Source organism: Nerophis lumbriciformis, linkage group LG27, assembly GCF_033978685.3.
Source record: "Nerophis lumbriciformis linkage group LG27, RoL_Nlum_v2.1, whole genome shotgun sequence".
Classification (NCBI taxonomy): domain Eukaryota; kingdom Metazoa; phylum Chordata; class Actinopteri; order Syngnathiformes; family Syngnathidae; genus Nerophis; species Nerophis lumbriciformis.
Genome location: NC_084574.2, coordinates 12245254 through 12265638, shown reverse-complemented (window position 1 = coordinate 12265638; position 20385 = coordinate 12245254). Strand labels below are relative to the sequence as shown.

Genomic DNA, 20385 nt, shown 5'->3' with positions numbered 1-20385 from the left:
TTGATGTTATTGACTTGTGTGGAGTGCTAATCGGACATATTTGGTCACTGCAAGCTAATCGATGCTAACATGCTATTTAGGCTAGCTATATGTACATATTGCATCATTATGCCTCATTTGTAGCTATATTTGAGCTCATTTAGTTTCCTTTAAGTCCTCTTAATTCAATTTATATCTCATGACACATTATTTGTATGTAATATGGCTTTTAATTTTGTTTTTGTATTTTTGGTCCAATATGGCTCTTTCAACATTTTGGGTTGCCGACCCCTGGAATAGGCTAACATTTTTGCAGCCAAATCATCAAAAAAAAGTACAGCGCTTCTGTTATACAAGGAGGGTTATTCTTTGGAAATGTGGCCGCTAAAACAATTCAGCTGAATAGCCCCGAGCAAAGGAGGTGCCAACTACCACAGTGGCTAGTCTGAGAGCACTAGGCGATGAATGAATCGGGCTTTTTCCAGTTGCTTTTGTGCAACAAATCGGCTTCTTAAGTCACGTTTCATACAATCATTGGACGGTCTTAAGGCTTGTACACACATTTTTTAAATCTGAGATAATAATAATAATAAGCATAAGCATAAGCATTCTGTCTCCCCACCATCACTAGTCCTCCATAATCAGGGTTTCTGCAGGTATAAGCAAATCTAATTGAATGCTTTTTAATGCCCACTTAAAACCAATTGAATGTTGTCCTATTGCATGGTCAAAAGCTTACAATTGTCAGTAAAGATAAAATTGTTAGCTTTTTGACGTGGATAATCTTGAACGGTTGAAAAGTTCATATTAACCGTCACTCTGACGGATTAGAATTGGCCATACTTGCCAACCTTGAGGCCTCCAAATTCGGGAGATTGGGGTGGAGGGGTGGTTAAGGGGGGAGGAGTATATTTATAGCTAGAATTCACTGAAATTCAAGTATGGAAAATGGACGGGTGGTTAAAATCAGGCACTTTGAAGCTTTTTTTAGGGATATTGCGTGATGGGTAAAATTTTGAAAAAAACTTCGAAAAATATAATAAGCCACTGGGAACTGATTTTTAATGGTTTTAACCCTTCTGAAATTGTGATAATGTTCCCCTTTAAATAATAGTCTCTGATTAGAGCAGGTGCGTGATCCGAACACATGAGGCAGGTGGAACTAATGAGTCGTCATGGAAACTAAAACAAACAGGAACTATGGAGTCCAAAACCAACAGAACATAACTAAACAAAACATGATCTGGACCACGGATCATGACAGAAACGGGAACAATCGAGACAACAACGGCCTAATTTCCTTTACGTGTGTACCCCACTTCATGTGTCAATCATCTGCTCAGCACCACTAAGTTACATGTTGGCGCTGGATAATAATAATAAATACGTATTTAGCAAACGGTTATGGTACATTCAGACAAGATCAGTGCAAGTAAAAGCATCATCTTCTGAACCTTTTGATTCCGAAGACATGCTGAGGTTTGACATCATGGCATCCTGCAGGCATGCCCCGACCCCTTCATTCATATAAACTATGGCTTCTTTGGAAGATTGACGTAGAAAAAGAAGAATAGCCTTAGTTTTGGGTGTCACTTGTTCAAGGTCAATTAAGCCACATCAATGTCGTCCATTCTAAGGATTTGTCTCTGCAAAAAAAGGAAAAATGAATGGAATATTTTAGCTATGACATTCGGTATTGGCAGGGTGGATGGTGTTAAGATCTACCTGAGGATACACGTAGCCTTCCGAGTCGTTTCTGCCAATGTGCTCCTCGTCCTCTATGGTCTTCTGATAAACGGGATTGAGAAAGTGGATGGTGTTGGTGTTCCTCCGTCGCCAGTGTCTCCATAGCAACGCTACGCCAACTACCAGCAAGACCATGACCACTAGAACGAAGATGGGACAAGAGGTTTGAATGCAAAGTCAGGATAAACGGTGTAGAATTGAGTGAGTTGTGGAATGTTGAAAATTACCGATTGGAATTGCAATGTAGAGGGGTGCGGGGTGAGACGACTCGGCCTCTGCAGGCACATTGGCTTGTCTGTTGGCTGGAAAAGTACACGGAACATGTTTTGTTATAATCTGAAGAGTTGGTCATAAAGCATATACATGACCATACCAATGCTCTGTTTATTCAATTAAAAACTTTAAAACTGCACGATCTTGTTGACCTCAACACACTGCAAAAACTGAAATCTAAGTAAGATTGAATATCTCAAATAAGACTAGATCTGACCAATCTAAGTCTAAGACTAGATCTGACCAATCTAAGTCGAAGACTAGATCTGACCAATCTAAGTCGAAGACTAGATCTGACCAATCTAAGTCGAAGACTAGATCTGACCAATCTAAGTCGAAGACTAGATCTGACCAATCTAAGTCGAAGACTAGATCTGACCAATCTAAGTCGAAGACTAGATCTGACCAATCTAAGTCTAAGACTAGATTTGACCAATCTAAGTCCAAGACTAGATCTGACCAATCTAAGTCAATGAGCATGAACTGATGAAGCCTATTTGGATGACAGGCGAAACGTCTTTGTGGAGGGGGGCGTGGCCTGCTGCACCGAGGCGGGGTGTGCCAGGACCGGCCTCGAAGTCAGCGACAGGTGCGTAGATGGCCCACCTGGGCCTTGTTATCTAATCACCTGTCGCCCTGTATAAGCAGCAAAGCTGGGAGGGGAGAGGTTGTTGGAGTGGGAGCCAGAGAAAGACACACGTAAAGAGACACGCCGGACTGAAAAGTCCAAGTATATATTGCTGGAAAGCAACCCCTACATGGTCGCATGCGAATAAAAACTGTCTTTGGAACAATGAAACGGGCTCGCCTGGAGATGCTTGGTGGTCAGGAGGACCCACTGGAAGAGAGCCCCACAAATGTCCACTTGCAATCGATTAAATGCCCCCGAGAATACAATGACTTGGATGAATGAGAACATCCATCGACATATATTGACCTGATAGAACGTTATCGTTACATGCCTACTTAAATGAAGGTAAAAGGGATTTTTATAATTGGGCGCCAAATTGTGGAAGCTCTCTTCCAGTGGGTCCTCCTGACCACCAAGCATCTCCAGGCGAGCCCGTTTCATTGTTCCAAAGACAGTTTTTATTCGCATGCAACCATGTAGGGATTGCTTTCCAGCAATATATACTTGGACTTTTCAGTCCGGCGTGTCTCTGTATGTGTGTCTTCCTCTGGCTCCCACTCCAACAACCTCTCTCCTCCCGGTTTGCTGCTTATACAGAGCGACAGGTGATTAGATAACAAGGCGCAGGTGGGCCATCTACGCAGCAAGCCGGTCCTGGCACACCCCACCTCGCTGCAGGCCCGCAGGCCACGCCCCCCTCCACAGTCCTCTAAGTCAAACCAAAATGTCCACTTGCAATCGGTTAAATGACCCCGAGAATACAATGACTTGGATGAATGAGAACATCCATCGACATATATTGACCTGATAGAACGTGATTCACGTGTTGCTTGGTTTGAGCTGTACCTGAAGGCTGTAGTGAGGAGGAGATGTTGGGCTTCTGAGGCTGCATGATTGAGGTCGTCGTGATTGTGGCTCTTGTCACAGCGTGGTTGTCTGGATCACTGTTGTTACTTACAGCAGGAGGCGCGACTGAACCGGAACAATAAGAGTTAGTCGCTGTACGTATATGATATGGTTCAAGTTTATCTTCAGCGGCACGTGCTGTGGGACTCTACCTGCCACACATTTCCTCATGTCAGGCGCCATGGTCATGTGGTCAGGGCAGGCACAGGTGTATTTAGGAGAGTTTTGGTTAATGACCGGGGCAGGAAGGCACAAGAACTCACAGCCTCCGTTAATATTGTTGCTCTCTGTGCACCAGTTGCGACCTAAGACCGGGAACGGCAGAACAAATGTGATGACTGTTGGCTAGAATCCAAATTGTGCCGACGTTCTTGTACCGCTTGGTTGCTTGAGGTTGTGGTAGAGCACAATGTCCTCTGGCTGCTCCAGGTCTCTTGCCAGCTCCGTAATGTCCCCTCCTGTCTTACGGCTGGCACTGAAAACAGCACTGTTGCTTGTGTCCGTCCAAAAGACTTTGTCCTGTTTTAAAATAAAAACACATCTTCATCACCATTTGCTTCTTTTAAAGCCAAAACAGGATTAAAGGGGAACATTATCACCAGACCTATGTAAGCGTCAATATATACCTTGATGTTGCAGAAAAAAGACCATATATTTTTTTAACCGATTTCCGAACTCTAAATGGGTGAATTTTGCCGAATTAAACGCCTTTCTAGTATTCGCTCTCGTGACGTCGCATTGGGAAGCAATCCGCCATTTTCTCAAACACCGAGTCAAATCAGCTCTGTTATTTTCCGTTTTTTCGACTGTTTTCCGTACCTTGGAGACATCATGCCTCGTCGGTGTGTTGTCGGAGGGTGTAACAACACGAACAGGGACGGATTCAAGTTGCACCAGTGGCCCAAAGATGCGAAAGTGGCAAGAAATTGGACGTTTGTTCCGCACACTTTACCGACGAAAGCTATGCTACGACAGAGATGGCAAGAATGTGTGGATATCCTGCGACACTCAAAGCAGATGCACTTCCAACGATAAAGTCAAAGAAATCTGCCGCCAGACCCCCATTGAATCTGCCGGAGTGTGTGAGCAATTCAGGGACAAAGGACCTCGGTAGCACGGCAAGCCATGGCGGCAGTTTGTTCCCGCAGACGAGCGAGCTAAACCCCCTTGATGTCTTGGCTCACACCGTTCCTTATGCCACCGAAGATGATCAAGAGAAGAATATCGACCCTAGCTTCCCTGGCCTGCTGACATGAGGGTATGTCTACAGAATATATTAAATGATGAAAATTGGGCTGTCTGCACTCTCAAAGTGCATGTTGTTGCCAAATGTATTTCATATGCTGTAAACCTAGTTCATAGGTGTTAGTTTCCTGTAATGCCAAACAAACACATACCAATCGTTGGTTAGAAGGCGATCGCCTAATTCGTCCTCGCTTTCTCCCGTGTCGCTGGCTGTCGTGTCGTTTTCGTCGGTTTCGCTTGCATACGGTTCAAACCGATATGGCTCAATAGCTTCAGTTTCTTCTTCAATTTCGTTTTCGCTACCTGCCTCCACACTACAACCATCCGTTTCAATACATGCGTAATCTGTTGAATCGCTTAAGCCGCTGAAGTCCGAGTCCGAATCCGAGCTAATGTCGCTATATCTTGCTGTTCTATCCGCCATGTTTGTTTGTATTGGCATCACTGTGTGACGTCACAGGAAAATGGACGGGTGTATATAACGATGGTTAAAATCAGGCACTTTGAAGCTTTTTTTAGGGATATTGCGAGATGGGTAAAATTTTGAAAAAAACTTCGAAAAATAAAATAAGCCACTGGGAACTGATTTTTAATGGTTTTAACCATTCTGAAATTGTGATAATGTTCCCCTTTAAGACATGGGAGGGATTTACATTATTGACCCAAACTGCTGTGTACTCTGAGCCTGTAACAACCTTAGTCGTGCTAAACCAGATTAGCTCACAATGTCAAGGTTCCTTTATTGGTACCGTATTTTTCGGACTATAAGTCGCAGTTTTTTTCATAGTTTGGGGGTGCGACTTATACTCAGGAGCGACTTATGTGTGAAATTATTAACACATTAGCGTAAAATATCAAATAATATTATTTAGCTCATTCACGTAAGAGACTAGACGTATAAGATTTCATGGGATTTAGCGTTTAGGAGTGACAGATTGTTTGGTAAACGTATAGCATGTTCTATATGTTATAGTTATTTGAATGACTCTTACCATAATATGTTACGTTAACATACCAGGCACGTTCTCAGTTGGTTATTTATGCCTCATATAACGTACACTTATTCAGACACAGCTTTGCAACAGTTGATATTCTAGTTTCAAGCATGTTTTACTCAATATAGCTCATAAAATCTCAGCAACAAGCTGTAATATCTTACTGAGATCATTTAGGAACAAAACCCTTAAAACAAGTAAAACACTCTAACACTGCTTAGTGAGAAGAATTATCTTATCAGACAGAAAATAAGCAAATGTCACCAGATATTTAATCTTACTTAGATTTCAGTTTTTGCAGTGTAGGACTTCAGAACCATAAAAATGTGGAGCCGCTCCCCTAAACTAATAATAATAACCTTCATTACAGCAGATCTTATTATCTTAAGTATCATTATTGAGTAACATTATCATTGGAATATAAGGTTAAACATGTTACACACCAAGAGCAAGCCAGGAGCAGTAGCTAAGCTAACCGTTAAGCTACCTTGAAACAACACGAAGAAATAAGTGTTAGTCAAGTTTAAGAAGTGTAGATACGCAGCATCGGTATTGGTATCGGCCGACCTCACTCTGAATCGGTAAAATTGGAACAGTCCCAATTGAAATAGTTCATTGCGCACACAGGAACACCCACGTGGGATGTGTGGCTTTCTTTTGAAGCTGCCTCAAATTAAAACTAATTACATCAAACAAAGTCTACACCGTGCGGCCTATTAAATAGCCTCATTCACTACTATAACATTCTTTTGAACAAATACATTTGTTGGCAAGAAGTTAAGAAAATGAAAGTTAGTCATGAACACCACATTTGATTACAAAAAAGGTAACACCAAAAATACTTTCAATCGACACACAAAATCAAAATGTTTCTATAAAGTTGGACACATCATTTGAGAATTAGCTCCCAGACACAAGAAGGGATCTCCCTCTGCATGTTAAGGATGAGTACCGTATATTTTTCGGAGTATAAGTCGCACCGGAGTATAAGTTGCACCTGGCGAAAATGCATAATAAAGAAGGAAAAAAACATATATAAATCGCACTGGAGCCCGGCCAAACTATGAAAAAAACTGCGACTTATAGTCTGAAAAATACAGTACATAATTTGTTGTTTTTCCATTTGACTTAATAATGTTTAACTTCTTTTTACACACTGCAAAAACTGAAATCTAAGTAAGATTAAATATCTCAAATAAGGGTGATATTTGCTTATTTTCTGTCTGATAAGATAATTAGAGTTTTTTTACTGTTAGAGTGTTTTACTTGTTTTAAGGGTTTTGGTCCTAAATGATCTCAGTAAGATATTACAGCTTGTTGCTGAGATTTGATGAGCTATATTGAGTAAAACATGCTTGAAAGTAGATTATCAACTGTTGCAACGCTGTGTCATCAACACTCACAAGTATAAAACTACTTTTTTAAAGTAATAATTTCTTATTTCAAGCATGAAATAAAAAATCATGATGCCGAGCGCATATCATTATGTCAAGATAATGGCACTAGCATTTACTTAATTTAAGAACATTTTTCAACATATTGAGCAAAAAGGTCTCTTTTTTTTTCTACCAAGAAAAGTGCACTTGTTGTTAGGAAGAGTATACCTGTCATGTCGGTGTAATCATGTTTTGTTTAGTTTAGTTATTGGACTCTTTAGTTTCTGGCTTTTCACTCCCTTGTCTTGTTTCCATGGTTACCCATTAGTTTCACCTGTTCCACGTTTGGACTCATTGTGCACTCTTGTTTGTCACCATAGCAACCCATTAGTTTTCACCTGCCCTCACGACTCACGCACCTGTCTTTAATCATGTCACTATTATTTAAACCCATTGTTGCCAGGAAGTCTCCCTGGCGACATCATACCCCTGACTCTCTGCTTCACACTTTGTTTACCTCTGCGCACTTCATGACATGTCCAAGTAAGTTGTTTCTATTCATGCCACAGTTAGCGACTTTTGTTCATGTCCTTAGTTTTTTTGCCCATGTACAAGTATTGGTTTCATTTGTCAAGTTTGTACTTCCGCCTTGTGCGCACCTTTAGTTTGTTCTTTTTGTAGTTATAGTGTTTAAATAAATCATGTCTTAACCTTCACGCCATGTCTGGTCCAAATGTTCATTTGCACCACGGGAGAACAAACCACGCCCTAGTCCAAGTCCTGACAATACCGTATTTTCCGCACTATAAGGCGCACCGGATTATAAGGCACACCTTCAATGAATGGCCTATTTAAAAACTTTGTTCATATATAAGGCGCACCGCATTATAAGACGCATAGAATAGACGCTACAGTAGAGGCTGGGGTTACTTTATGCATCCCATAGTTGCGAGACCTGTTGTGGCTCAATATTGGTCCATATATAAGGCGCACCGGATTATAAGGCGCACTGTCAGCTTTTGAGAAAAATTTTGGTTTTTATGTGCGCCTTATAGTGTGGAAAATACGGTACTTATTTTAAGGTATGTTTGGGTTCATTGAGGTTAGCTAATTTGACTTGTTTTGGAAAGTCTTGACAAGCCAAATTTTCTTGTTCTATTGGCAGATAATTTTGCTTAGTTCAAGTAAAATACCCCTAATTTTTTTTTTTTTTTTGAACACTGACTTTTTGCAGTGCACTGTATGACCTTTAAGATATGGAATGTATCCTGTTAGACCTTAGATCAGGGATGCCGACACTTTTTCAGCAGGCGAGCTACTTTTCAAATGACCAAGTCGAGGTGATCTACTTCATCTTATACACTGCAAAAAGTCAGTGTTCAAAAACAAGAGAAAAAAAAATACAAAAATGAGGGGTATTTTATTTGAACTAAGCAAAATGATCTGCCAATAGAACAAAAAAATTTGGCTTGTCAAGACTTTCCAAAACAAGTAAAATTAGCTAACCTCAATGAAACCAAAAATACCTTAAAATAAGTATATTCTCACCAAAAACAACTGCACTTTTCTTGGTAGAATTTTTTTTGACTTTTTTGCTCAATATGTTGAAAAATATTCTTAAATTAAACAAATGCTAGTGCCATTATCTTGACATAATGATATGCGCTCGGCATCATGATTTTTTTTTTCATGCTTGTAGTAAGAAATTATTACTTTAAAAAAGTAGCTTTATACTTGTGAGTGTTGATGACACAGCTTTGCATCAGTTGATATTCTAGTTTCAAGCATGTTTTACTCAATATAGAACATAAAATCTCAGCTACAAGCTGTAATATCTTACTGAGATCATTTAGGACCAAAACCCTTAAAGGGGAACATTATCACAATTTCAGAAGGGTTAAAACCATTAAAAATCAGTTCCCAGTGGCTTATTATATTTTTTGAAGTTTTTTTCAAAATTTTACCCATCACGCAATATCCCTAAAAAAAGCTTCAAAGTGCCCGATTTTAACCATCGTCATATACACCCGTCCATTTTCTGTGACGTCACATAGTGATGCCAATACAAACAAACATGGCGCATAGAACAGCAAGCTATAGCGACATTAGCTCGGATTCAGACTCGGATTTCAGCGGTTTAAGCGATTCAACAGATTACGCATGTATTGAAACGGATGGTTGTAGTGTGGAGGCAGGTAGCGAAAACGAAATTGAAGAAGAAACTGAAGCTATTGAGCCATATCGGTTTGAACCGTATGCAAGCGAAACCGACGAAAACGACACGACAGCCAGCGACACGGGAGAAAGCGAGGACGAATTCGGCGATCGCCTTCTAACCAACGATTGGTATGTGTTTGTTTGGCATTAAAGGAAACTAACAACTATGAACTAGATTTACAGCATATGAAATACATTTGGCAACAACATGCACTTTGAGAGTGCAGACAGCCCAGTTTTCATCAATTAATATATTCTGTAGACATACCCTCATCCGCTCGCATTTTCCTTTGACTTTATCGTTGGAAATGCATCTGCTTTGAGTGTCGCAGGATATCCACACATTCTTGCCATCTCTGTCGTAGCATAGCTTTCGTCGGTAAAGTGTGCGGAACAAACGTCCAATTTCTTGCCACTTTCGCATCTTTGTGTGCAACTTGAATCCGTCCCTGTTCGTGTTGTTACACCCTCCGACAACACACCGATGAGGCATGATGTCTCCAAGGTACGGAAAAAACGGAAAATAACAGAGCTGATTTGACTCGGTGTTTGTAATGTGTTTGAGAAAATGGCGGATTGCTTCCCGATGTGACGTCACATCGCTCCGAGAGCGAATAATAGAAAGGCGTTTAATTCGCCAAAATTCACCCATTTAGAGTTCGGAAATCGGTTAAAAAAATATATGGTCTTTTTTCTGCAACATCAAGGTATATATTGACGCTTACATAGGTCTGGTGATAATGTTCTCCTTTAAAACAAGTAAAAACTCTAACATGAAATCTGCTTAGTGAGAAGAATTATCTTATCAGACGGAAAATAAGCAAATATCACCCTTATTTGAGATATTTCATCTTACTTAGATTTCAGTTTTTGCAGTGTACATATGTTGGAGGCTTATTTAGAGCCAAACTATTTGAGAAGTCGGACTAATTTAGTGCATGGACACGTACTGATTGTGGCCTTTAAGGGTATCACTCACCTCGAAGACTGTCAGAGAGAGCGGGTGTGAAAGTTTTTCTTTATTGGAGATGAGAATGTGTCTCGTCCCTCCGTTTACATCTACACTGGAGAGTGTGTGCAACTTTGAGTCCACCCAGTAGAGTCGCTGGTTGACCATGTCTGTCCACACCAAGAAAGACATCAACATTCCACTGGTTATTCAAGTTATTTCATAGAACTAAATGATGGAGACGAGATTACCAAGGGTGATTCCGTTAGGCCACACAATGTTGTCCTTTACCAGGACGATGCGGTCGGCTCCATTTAAACCACTCCTCTCTATCCTTGCCTCCTCACCCCAGTCAGTCCAGTACATGAAGCTGCCATGAAGACATGAAGGTTAGAAAGACAGTCAACCCCTTAATGAAACTCATAAACAGATATTTACTTGTTGATTGGATCCACTGTGATGGCTCTTGGCTTCTGCAGGTTTTCTGTGATCAGCGTCTTCCTCTTGCTGCCCTCTGTTGTTGCCACGGAGATGCAGAGCAAAGAACTGTCAGTCCAGTAGATGTTGCCATGGATCCAGTCCACTGCAAGGCCTTCTGGGTCCTTGATTCCATCGCCGATCACTACGGTATGTTGGGAGGAGTTGGCGGCCAAGTCTAACCTAGAGCTGTGAGGGTGAATCGCCTCATTAGCCCATGTCAACACAAACAAACACCAATGGCGGCTGCTGGACTTTCAAGTAGGGGAAGCTCATTTTCAGCTACTCTATAAACAGGAATCCAGTCTCCAATAACAGATATAAAGATGCTAGTTTTTACAAAGAAAATATCACTTAGATCAGGCCTGGGCAATTATTTTGACTCGGGGGCCACATTTAGAGAAAAAAAATGTGTTTGGGAACACTAATACAAAACCTCACAATAATGTCTGATTGAATGCTAAAAACGTTATGACAGACCGCCTTAAAAAACGTAATGGAATTTCACATTTGTCTATGAAGGATAAAACACTGAATATTGACAAAATATGAAGGTCACACCCCCTTTCGATCGACACATTTTACAATCAAGTGAAACGCAACAAAAATGCAACAAACAGTGAAATATGAACAAAATAAACCCACCTACAATCTGATATATCTGATACATCACTAAGCTTTAGAACTTTGTTGTGAAGTCTCCTTCCGCGTCTGCGGAAACGCTTCCCGCCCACACTGTTTGGTGCCTCGTCTGAGCTGCTGTGACGTAGATTACCATAGTAACTAATTAGATGACCATCGTAACTAATTAGATTACCATAGTAACTAATTAGATTACCATAGTAACTGGTATATCATCCAAAAGCGCAGATTCCAACCATTAAAATACTTTGTGTAGTTGAAGACTTATGGTCATTAGAAAACATGACTGCACATCATAATGGCAGCTACACTTTCCATCTTAAAGATCTAAAAAAATGATTTGGAAATGTCCGGCGGGCCAGATTGAAAAGCTTAACGGGCCGCATGTGCCTTAATTTGCCCAGGTCTGAGAGAATTGTAAAATTATCCATATCAACTCGGAACAACGGAATTAAATAAAAATACTCAGGCAGTGGCTTATATTTTAAGATCGCTTATTCGCCCATTTTCCTGCCAATCAAAAAGGAATTCAGTCTTGGACAAATCAAACAATCACCATGCGGAAGCTCAGCGTCCAGGCCAGCTGAGGCCAATCCCACTTTCCATAACACTTCCAGAGACGCTGAGCGTCCGTGGGCGGGACAAAGCCGAGCATTTATCCAATGACTGTCTAGTTTGGCTGCAGTAGAACAACCCACACTACACTGCAAAAAGTCAGTGTTCAAAAACAAGAAAAAATAATACAAAAATTAGGGGTATTTTTTTTTAACTAAGCACAATTATCTGCCAATAGAACAAGAAAATTTGGCTTGTTAAGACTTTCCAAAACAAGTAAAATTAGCTAACCTCAATGAACCCAAAAATACCTTAAAATAAGTACATTCTCACTAATAACAAGTGCACTTTTCTTGGTAGAAAAAAAAGAGACCTTTTTGCTCAATATGTTGAAAAATGTTTACTTAAATTAAGTAAATGCTAGTGCCATTATCTCGGCATCATGATTTCTTTTTCATGCTTGAAGTAAGAAATTGTTACTTTAAAAAAGCAGTTTTATACTTGTGAGTGTAGATGACACAGCTTTGCAACAGTTGATATTCTAGTTTCAAGCATGTTTTACTCAATATAGCTCATAAAATCTCAGCTACAAGCTGTAATATCTTACTGAGATCATTTAGGACCAAAACCCTTAAAACAAGTAAAACACTCTAACATAAAATCTGCTTAGTGAGAAGAATTATCTTATCATACAGAAAATAAACAAATATCACCCTTATTTGAGATGTTTCATCTTACTTAGATTTCAGTGTTTGCAGTGTATGCTCCCCCATTGAAGTCAACGGACGCTCAGCTTTAACACTGTTTAATGCACTGTGACGCTACCACAATGAATGTGAAGAAAGTGGTGTCAGCGGTCGTGAAAGTAGCGGCTTCTGAACAAAAGTTGAACGCATTCTAGTGCATATTTAGTCATTGAATGGTAAAAACAAAAGTATGTATATTTTGCCCTTTTTTTTCCTGTGCTAACAATAAGTTATAGAATAGAATAGAATAGAAAGTACTTTATTAATCCCTGGAGGAAATTCAGCACCACAGTTCGCTCACAATCGACAATAATAATTATAAATGATATAATATAATATATATAATATATAAATAATATAAATATATTCTACATATACTCTACATTTAAGTGCAGTCAAGGAACATATGCTCCAGTTGGCATCAGAAATACAAATAAAGTAATTTCCTGTAAAGACACAATTAAACAACAGTGCTATTATACTAAAAGGGGTCCTGACAAAGTTAACAAAACAACCAAAAAATGTTTTCATGGTTGTTACGTTGGAAAGAAAAAAAACAACTGTTTTCCTGACAAGGAGCAATTGGAAAATGTGTTCTCCCTGAAAGACCAAAAAACGTTTTGCACGTGGACTTAAGACAAAAACTGCAAAAATGAAATGCAGACAAACTACAGTACATCCCCCAGCATCCGTCATTCATTTTGGATACTGTATATGTACTGTATATACCAGGGGTCGGCAACCCGCGGCTCTAGAGCCGCATGCGGCTCTTTAGCGCCGCCCCAGTGGCTCTCTGGAGCTTTTTCAAAAAATGTATGAAAAATGGAAAAAGATGCGGGGAAAAAAAATCTATTTTTGTTTTAATATGGTTTCTGTAGGAGGACAAACATGACACAAACCTCCCTAATTGTTACAAAGCACACTGTTTATATTAAACATGCTTCACTGATTCGAGTATTTGGCGAGCGCCGTTTTGTCCTACTAAATTTGGCGGTCCTTGAACTCACTGTAGTTTGTTTACATATATAACTTTCTTTTCTCCGTGTTTTATGCCACTTCTTTTTCTGTCTCATTTTGTCCACCAAACTTTTAAGGTTGTGCATGAAAGGTGAGTTTTGTTGATGTTATTGACTTGTGTGGAGTGCTAATCAGACATATTTGGTCACTGCATGACTGCAAGCTAATCAATGCTAACAGGCTATTTAGGCTAGCTATATATACATATTGCATCATTATGCCTCATTTGTAGCTATATTTGAGGTCATTTAGTTTCCTTTAAGTCCTCTTAATTCCACAACACACTATCTGTATGTAATATGGCTTTTAATTTTTTGCGGCTCCAGACAGATTTGTTTTTGTATTTTTGGTCCAATATGGCTCTTTCAACATTTTGGGTTGCCGACCCCTGGTATATCCCATTTAAAATTGTTCAACAAAACAATCTGGTTATAATTATAAACTCAGGTCTACTGTCATTTTAATGGCATTTAATGCATGATGAAAAATATAATTTCTTAAAAAATGAAGAAAAATAACAATTTTCGGTTTTAATGTGATCCTAATAAAAGCGTGACCTGTGTTCTACACATAAAACATAACGAATCAACCAAATGCCATAATGGGATACAAATAGGGATGTCCGATCATGGCTTTTTTGCCGATATCCCGATATTGTCCAACTCTTAATTACTGATACCGATATCAACCGATACCGATATATACAGTCGTGGAATTAACACATTATTATGCCTAATTTGGACAACCAGGTATGGTGAAGATAAGGTCCTTTTTTTAAAAATCAATAAAATAAAATAAGATAAATAAATTAAAAACATTTTCTTAAATAAAAAAGGAAGTAAAACAATATAAAAACAGTTACATAGAAACTAGTAATTAATGAAAATGAGTAAAATTAAGTGTTAAAGGTTAGTACTATTAGTGGACCAGCAGCACGCACAATCATGTGTGCTTACGGACTGTATCCCTTGCAGACTGTATTGATATATATTGATATATAATGTAGGAACCAGAATATTAATAACAGAAAGAAACAACCCTTTTGTGTGAATGAGTGTAAATGGGGGAGGGAGGTTTTTTGGTTTGGTGCACTAATTGTAAGTGTATCTTGTGTTTTTTATGTTGATTTAATAAAAAAACAAAAAAAACACTGATACCGATAATAAAAAAAAAACGATACCGATAATTTCCGATATTACATTTTAAAGCATTTATCGGCCTGCCGACATCTCTAGGTACAAACGATATATTTTTAAAAGATAGATACCTACTACATGTAGAGACATGCTCTTTACTGGTAACACTAGTTTTTTTTCTAATCAAAGCCTGCACAGAAGACCTCATCTTCAATGTCTTATTAAGATCTCTTTAACAAATGATTTACTCATTCTACAGCTTATCTTTTTCAGAGTAATGAGTAAACTAAAGCCTACCCAAAATTACTTTGAATGAGAGGCGGGTTATGCCCTGGACTGGTCACTATAGTCAATACCGGGCACTAGAGATGCGCGGTTTGCGGACACAACCGCGGAGTCCGCGGATTATCCGCGGGTCGGGCGGTTGAAATAAAAAAAAATTATATTTTAAATAGATTCAGGCGGGTGGCAGTTAAACCAATTCGGAAATATATATACATAGTTAAATGTTGTTACCCACATACGAAAAACGAGCAGGCACCTGCAGCATGCCACAACAGAAGAAGAAAAAAAAAAGAGATGGCAACGCCGGCAGCAAACGTGGTACGCGACAAACTAAAAAAGGGGATACTAAAGACCAGGGGAAAAAAAGGCCAGAAAAGTTCAGCGTGGACTCGTTTTTATGAGGTTGTAAATCAGGATGATAGTAATGCTGGCTACGTGATTTTCAAGAGCTGCGACGCTGTTTATGTCTACGACAGTCACAAAACCGGGACATCTAACATGGTGCATCACATTTGTGCAAAACCCCGAACCTCCACAAACACCCTGAGCATGAGCAGTTTCGTCCGCCGTGATCCCAGAAGAGTCCCACAAGATAGAACACAGCTGCCTGCAGCAGTTTGAGTGGCGCGAGCGCGCTTGGAGGTGCGCTCAGCGCGGCTCCCAGATGATTGCGCACTGGGAGGACGGCGTGGCGAAGTTGGGAGAGTGGCCGTGCCAGCAATCTGAGGGTTACTGGTTCAATCCCCACCTTCTACCATCCTAGTCACGTCCGTTGTGTCCTTGAGCAAGACACTTCACCCTTGCTCCTGATGGGACTGGTTAGCGCCGTGCATGGCAGCTCCCGCCATCAGTGTGTGAATGTGTGAATGTGTGTGTGTTAATGGGTGAATGTGGAAAATAGTGTCAAAGCGCTTTGAGTTCCTTAAAAAGGTAGAAAAGCGCTATACAAGTACGACCCATTTACCATTTGGTGTGCGTCTGGGCCGTGACAGCGTGGCACGCATTGAATGTCTCTGCTACATTGGATCAGTCTCCTTTCTTTAACAGGCAAAAGCTTTATAACCTCACTAATGCCTTGCATCGTCTATATTAGATATATAACAACGGGCGGGTGGCGGATGGCGGGCGGGTGCGGTTTTGATTAAATGTTAGTTCGGGTGGATGGCGGATGGTTGACGACTTTTGTGATGCGGTTGCGGATGAAATAATTGCTTATCTGCGCATCTCTACCGGGCACATATACCACTGGTGGGATAAAGCAGGAGGTTTTTAACCTGTAGATTTTCTTGTCGGCAAGGTCCGCCCAGAAGATAATCTCTCTGGGCATGTCCATGTCCAGAGCTACTGCGTTCTTCAGCCCGCCCACCAGACGCATGTACTCGCTACGATCCACCGTCATCTTCCTCACCTCATGTCTGTTTGTGAAATAGAGGGTGGGTGTGGTGCCTGGAGGAAGAGACAGAACGGGAAAAGAAGACTGAGTGGTGTCCAGGATAAAACGGTGTGTTTGCATGTTGTTTAAAGTGCTCACCTGACTCAGCCTTGCAGGTCTTGGCAACAGGGTCCATGGCAAAGCCTTCTTTACAATCACACTTGTAGCTGCCAGGCTCATTGATGCAAATCTGACTGCAGATGTCCGGATCTGCACATTCGTCAATGTCTGCAAGGTGGCCAAACAGATGAAGCATTTTTGCATTGTTTTTTTGAAGAAACATGCAAACACCCACCATACTATTTTCTACCCTTCTCACCTTCACAGTTTTTTTTGTCCACCTGAAGTGTGTATCCTGCAGGGCAGGAACAACTGTAGCCAATCTTTAGATCTATACAACCGTGGGAGCAGCCGCCATTTCCACTCAAGCACTCGTTGTTGTCTGAGGATATCCACACAAGCACAATAATTAACATGTTGTCAAGTGACCAGTCATATTTACTTTCTTAAAAAGTTACTTCAAACTAGCAGTAGATGTTTTAGCTGAAAGTATACAAATAACAGTCACAATTTCCAGCCCATTAGCAGTAATGGCACTAATAGAGCGGGGAAAACAAAAACACTTACTGCACTCGGTGACTGGCTCATCCGACCAATCCTGGCAGTCTTTCTGTTTGTCGCACAACTTCGCCATGCTGATGCACTCCCCGTTGCCGCACTTGAATTGAGTGGGGCCGTCGCAGGCATTTTCTGAGGAGAAAAGGATTGGATAAAGTTTTAAAGGAGTTGTACTTTAACGTAACTCAGTAGTTAATAGAAATATTTCCTTATTCCATGATATAAAACACATTTGCAATTTTTCAAGAAAATGAGGTGCTAAAACCTGTAATTGGAACGCCATATATGCCAATTAAACATTAGATTAAAGCCATCTCTGCATGGAAAAGGCATAAAACGGGAGCAGAGTAATTTGCCACACTTGAACAAACCAAACTAAAACACAGTTTAAATGTAAGCAACAGACAAAAACATTGTAAATAATGTCGGAGGCAGATATTTACATATATCCGAATTTAAGTGTTACTTCTTTTATTTCATAGTCATATTTGAAAACAGCTCGTGTTTTCCATTTCTTCTCTTTCTGTTTGTCTGCAAGTAAACTGTGTGTGTTAACCTTGAGGCTTTGGAATGTAAGAAGGAGAGATAATGTGCATGTGTTTTGACTAGAGAGATTTTAAGAGGAGAGAGGGTTTTGGTCGGGAGGACAGACCATCTTAGCGGGGCGATCCGAATGTTCTATGCTGTCTCTGTCAATGTATATATGCAAAGCTTTGCAAATATATTACAAAATACCTATTCTGTCTCTGGTGGTTTTTCAACTCAGCTTTAGGTGTCGTAAAGAGCTTGGGAGCGACTTGTGACTTGAATTCCCTGGGAGGAACAACTGGTCCAAAACGCAACAATTAATACAATATATCTATAAAAACGTGATTGTAAATGGCTCAAATGTATCCGATCCTTTACTTGTTTATGATTGCGTATAAGGGTGCAAAATTATGAATATATCTGAATTTACAGGAATTCATAGGAATGAACTAGAAATGATATACATTTTAGTGTGGTCTATATTTTCTAATATATATAAATAAAGTTAAAGTTAAAGTATCACTGATAGTCACACACACACTATGTGTGGTGAAATTACCCTCTGCATTTGACCCATCCCCTTGTTGCACCCCCTGGGAGGTGAGCAGTGAGTAGCAGCGGTGGCCGCGCTCGATAGTATTATTTATTATTATTAGCCTTTATTTAATCAGGTAAAAAAATCCCATTGAGATCAAAGATCTCTTTTCCAAGGGAGACCTGGCCAAGAGGGCAGCAGCAAGGTTACATTAAAAACAGTAAACAAACACATAAAACATCACATTTACAACATTAAAACTTGCTCACTTGACACATGTGCATACAGACAAGGTAGACTGCAATCTTTTCACAGAAGCTTTAAACTCATTCAATGTAACAAGGATTTGAAGTTTAATATTCGGATTGTAGGATATTCCAAGCCTTTGGTGCTGAAAACCTAAATGCTTTCTTGCCCAGTTCAGTTCTTACTTTGGGGACGACAAATTGCAGAACATTCATTGAACGAAGATTGTGACTTCCTTGTTTCTTTGTTAAAAGACAAGACAGATAAGATGGAGTGATATCCAGAATGGTTTTGTAGATGAAAACATACCAATGATTGAGGCGTCGAGCACATAAAGATGTCCAGTTAACCATTGAGTATGATACGCAATGGTGAGTAAGGGGAGCGCAGTTGGTGATGAATCTCAGTGCCCCGTGGTACACACTATCCAGCTTGTGGAGACAACCAGCAGTAGCATTCATGTACAACACATCTCCATAGTCAATAACAGGTAAAAAGGTTCCCTTAGTGTTGGGACTAACGCGTTACTTGTAACGCGTTAGTGTAAATAGTAATCTAACGCGTTATTTTTTATATTCAGTAACTCAGTTACCGTTACTACATGATGCGTTACTGCGTTATTTTACGTTACTTTTTATGTAGTATCGGCTAGAAACTGAGAGGATCTGAGCGTGTTTTATTGGAACGCTGCAGAAGAGGCGACGGAGAAGAGGTGCGCTCTTTGTGTGTGTATGTGTGTGTGTGTGGGAGGGGGCGTGTCTGTGTTTACTAACAAGACGTCATGGCGAAGCCCGAAGCCGAGTTTCTTAACATGGAGATATTGTCACTACTTTTCTTTTGTCGACCACAAAGAAAGGAACATTTTAGTTAAATGTAAGTTGTGTCTTGGATCAAAGATCCTATCCTAGCAATTAAAATCTGCTGAAACAGCTACAAAAGCAACATGCTTCGACGAAGCTCGTAAAGAGAGACACACTTCACCTCCTAAGCAACAGCGGCTGGATTTTAACGAGGCACTGCTAGCCAGGACAACATTGATAGAGCCATTGCAGCACTGAAGGTACACACACTCTGTCAATTCTCTTATATACTCTTTCATTCTAGACTTCTAGAGTGTTTGATTATCACATCACTCTAAATGTATAGACTATAAAGTTCACAAACATAAAGAGGGATGCTAGTGGGCCAGGCCAATCTTTCCTTATCTCTAAACTAAAACTGGGGAATTGTGTTGAGTATTCTGGGCTTCAGACATGATTTTATTTCAGAATTCCTTGAGAGAAAAAAACGCCTAGTTAGGCTTTGTGTATGTAGTGTGTGCCTTTCTTGGTTTACAGCTATGTTATTATGCTGTTTGTTACTTATGTATGTTATCTTGCAGCTATTTAAAAAAGTTTTGTCAATTTGTTCTGGCCTGAAACAAATTGGCCCTTTGAAACCTATCTTTGTCTTTGTGTGTTGTATGTAGAGCACATTGCTTAGCAGAGTTCAGTGATGCAAATGCATGTCAAGTTGATCAACAGACTGTATTATTCTCCAGTGCAATAACAGTACTGAAATGAAGGCTAAAAGGGCATTAAAGGGGGCCTTAAAAAAAAAAAAAAAAATACATACCGTATTTTTCGGACTATAAGTCGCAGTTTTTTTCACAGTTTGGTGCGACTTATACTCAGGAGCGACTTATGTGTGAAATTATTAACACATTACCGTAAAATATCAGATAATATTATTTAGCTCATTCACGTAAGAGACTAGACGTATAAGATTTCATGGGATTTAGCGATTAGGAGTGACAGATTGTTTGGTAAACGTATAGCATGTTCTATATGTTATAGTTATTTGAATGACTCT

The 20385-nt window shown here is 39.9% G+C and overlaps 1 protein-coding gene across 2 annotated transcripts in view; it reads right to left on the bottom strand.

Annotated features, from left to right (window-relative positions):
- Positions 1-735: 735 nt before the first annotated feature.
- LOC133570153 (low-density lipoprotein receptor-like) overlaps positions 736-20385 on the bottom strand; it is a 43583-nt gene continuing 23933 nt past the window's right edge. For both annotated transcript variants that reach the window (XM_061922861.2, XM_061922862.2), the window contains exons 6-18: positions 17235-17357; positions 16927-17049; positions 16707-16835; positions 16450-16621; positions 10756-10983; positions 10569-10687; positions 10348-10487; positions 3913-4054; positions 3688-3840; positions 3476-3601; positions 1953-2027; positions 1705-1865; positions 736-1625 (exon numbers count right to left, since the gene is read on the bottom strand). In XM_061922861.2, the coding sequence (XP_061778845.2) occupies positions 1587-1625; positions 1705-1865; positions 1953-2027; positions 3476-3601; positions 3688-3840; positions 3913-4054; positions 10348-10487; positions 10569-10687; positions 10756-10983; positions 16450-16621; positions 16707-16835; positions 16927-17049; positions 17235-17357 (1730 nt within the window). In that variant the 3' untranslated portion in view covers positions 736-1586. The remainder of the gene's footprint in view (positions 1626-1704; positions 1866-1952; positions 2028-3475; positions 3602-3687; positions 3841-3912; positions 4055-10347; positions 10488-10568; positions 10688-10755; positions 10984-16449; positions 16622-16706; positions 16836-16926; positions 17050-17234; positions 17358-20385) is intronic.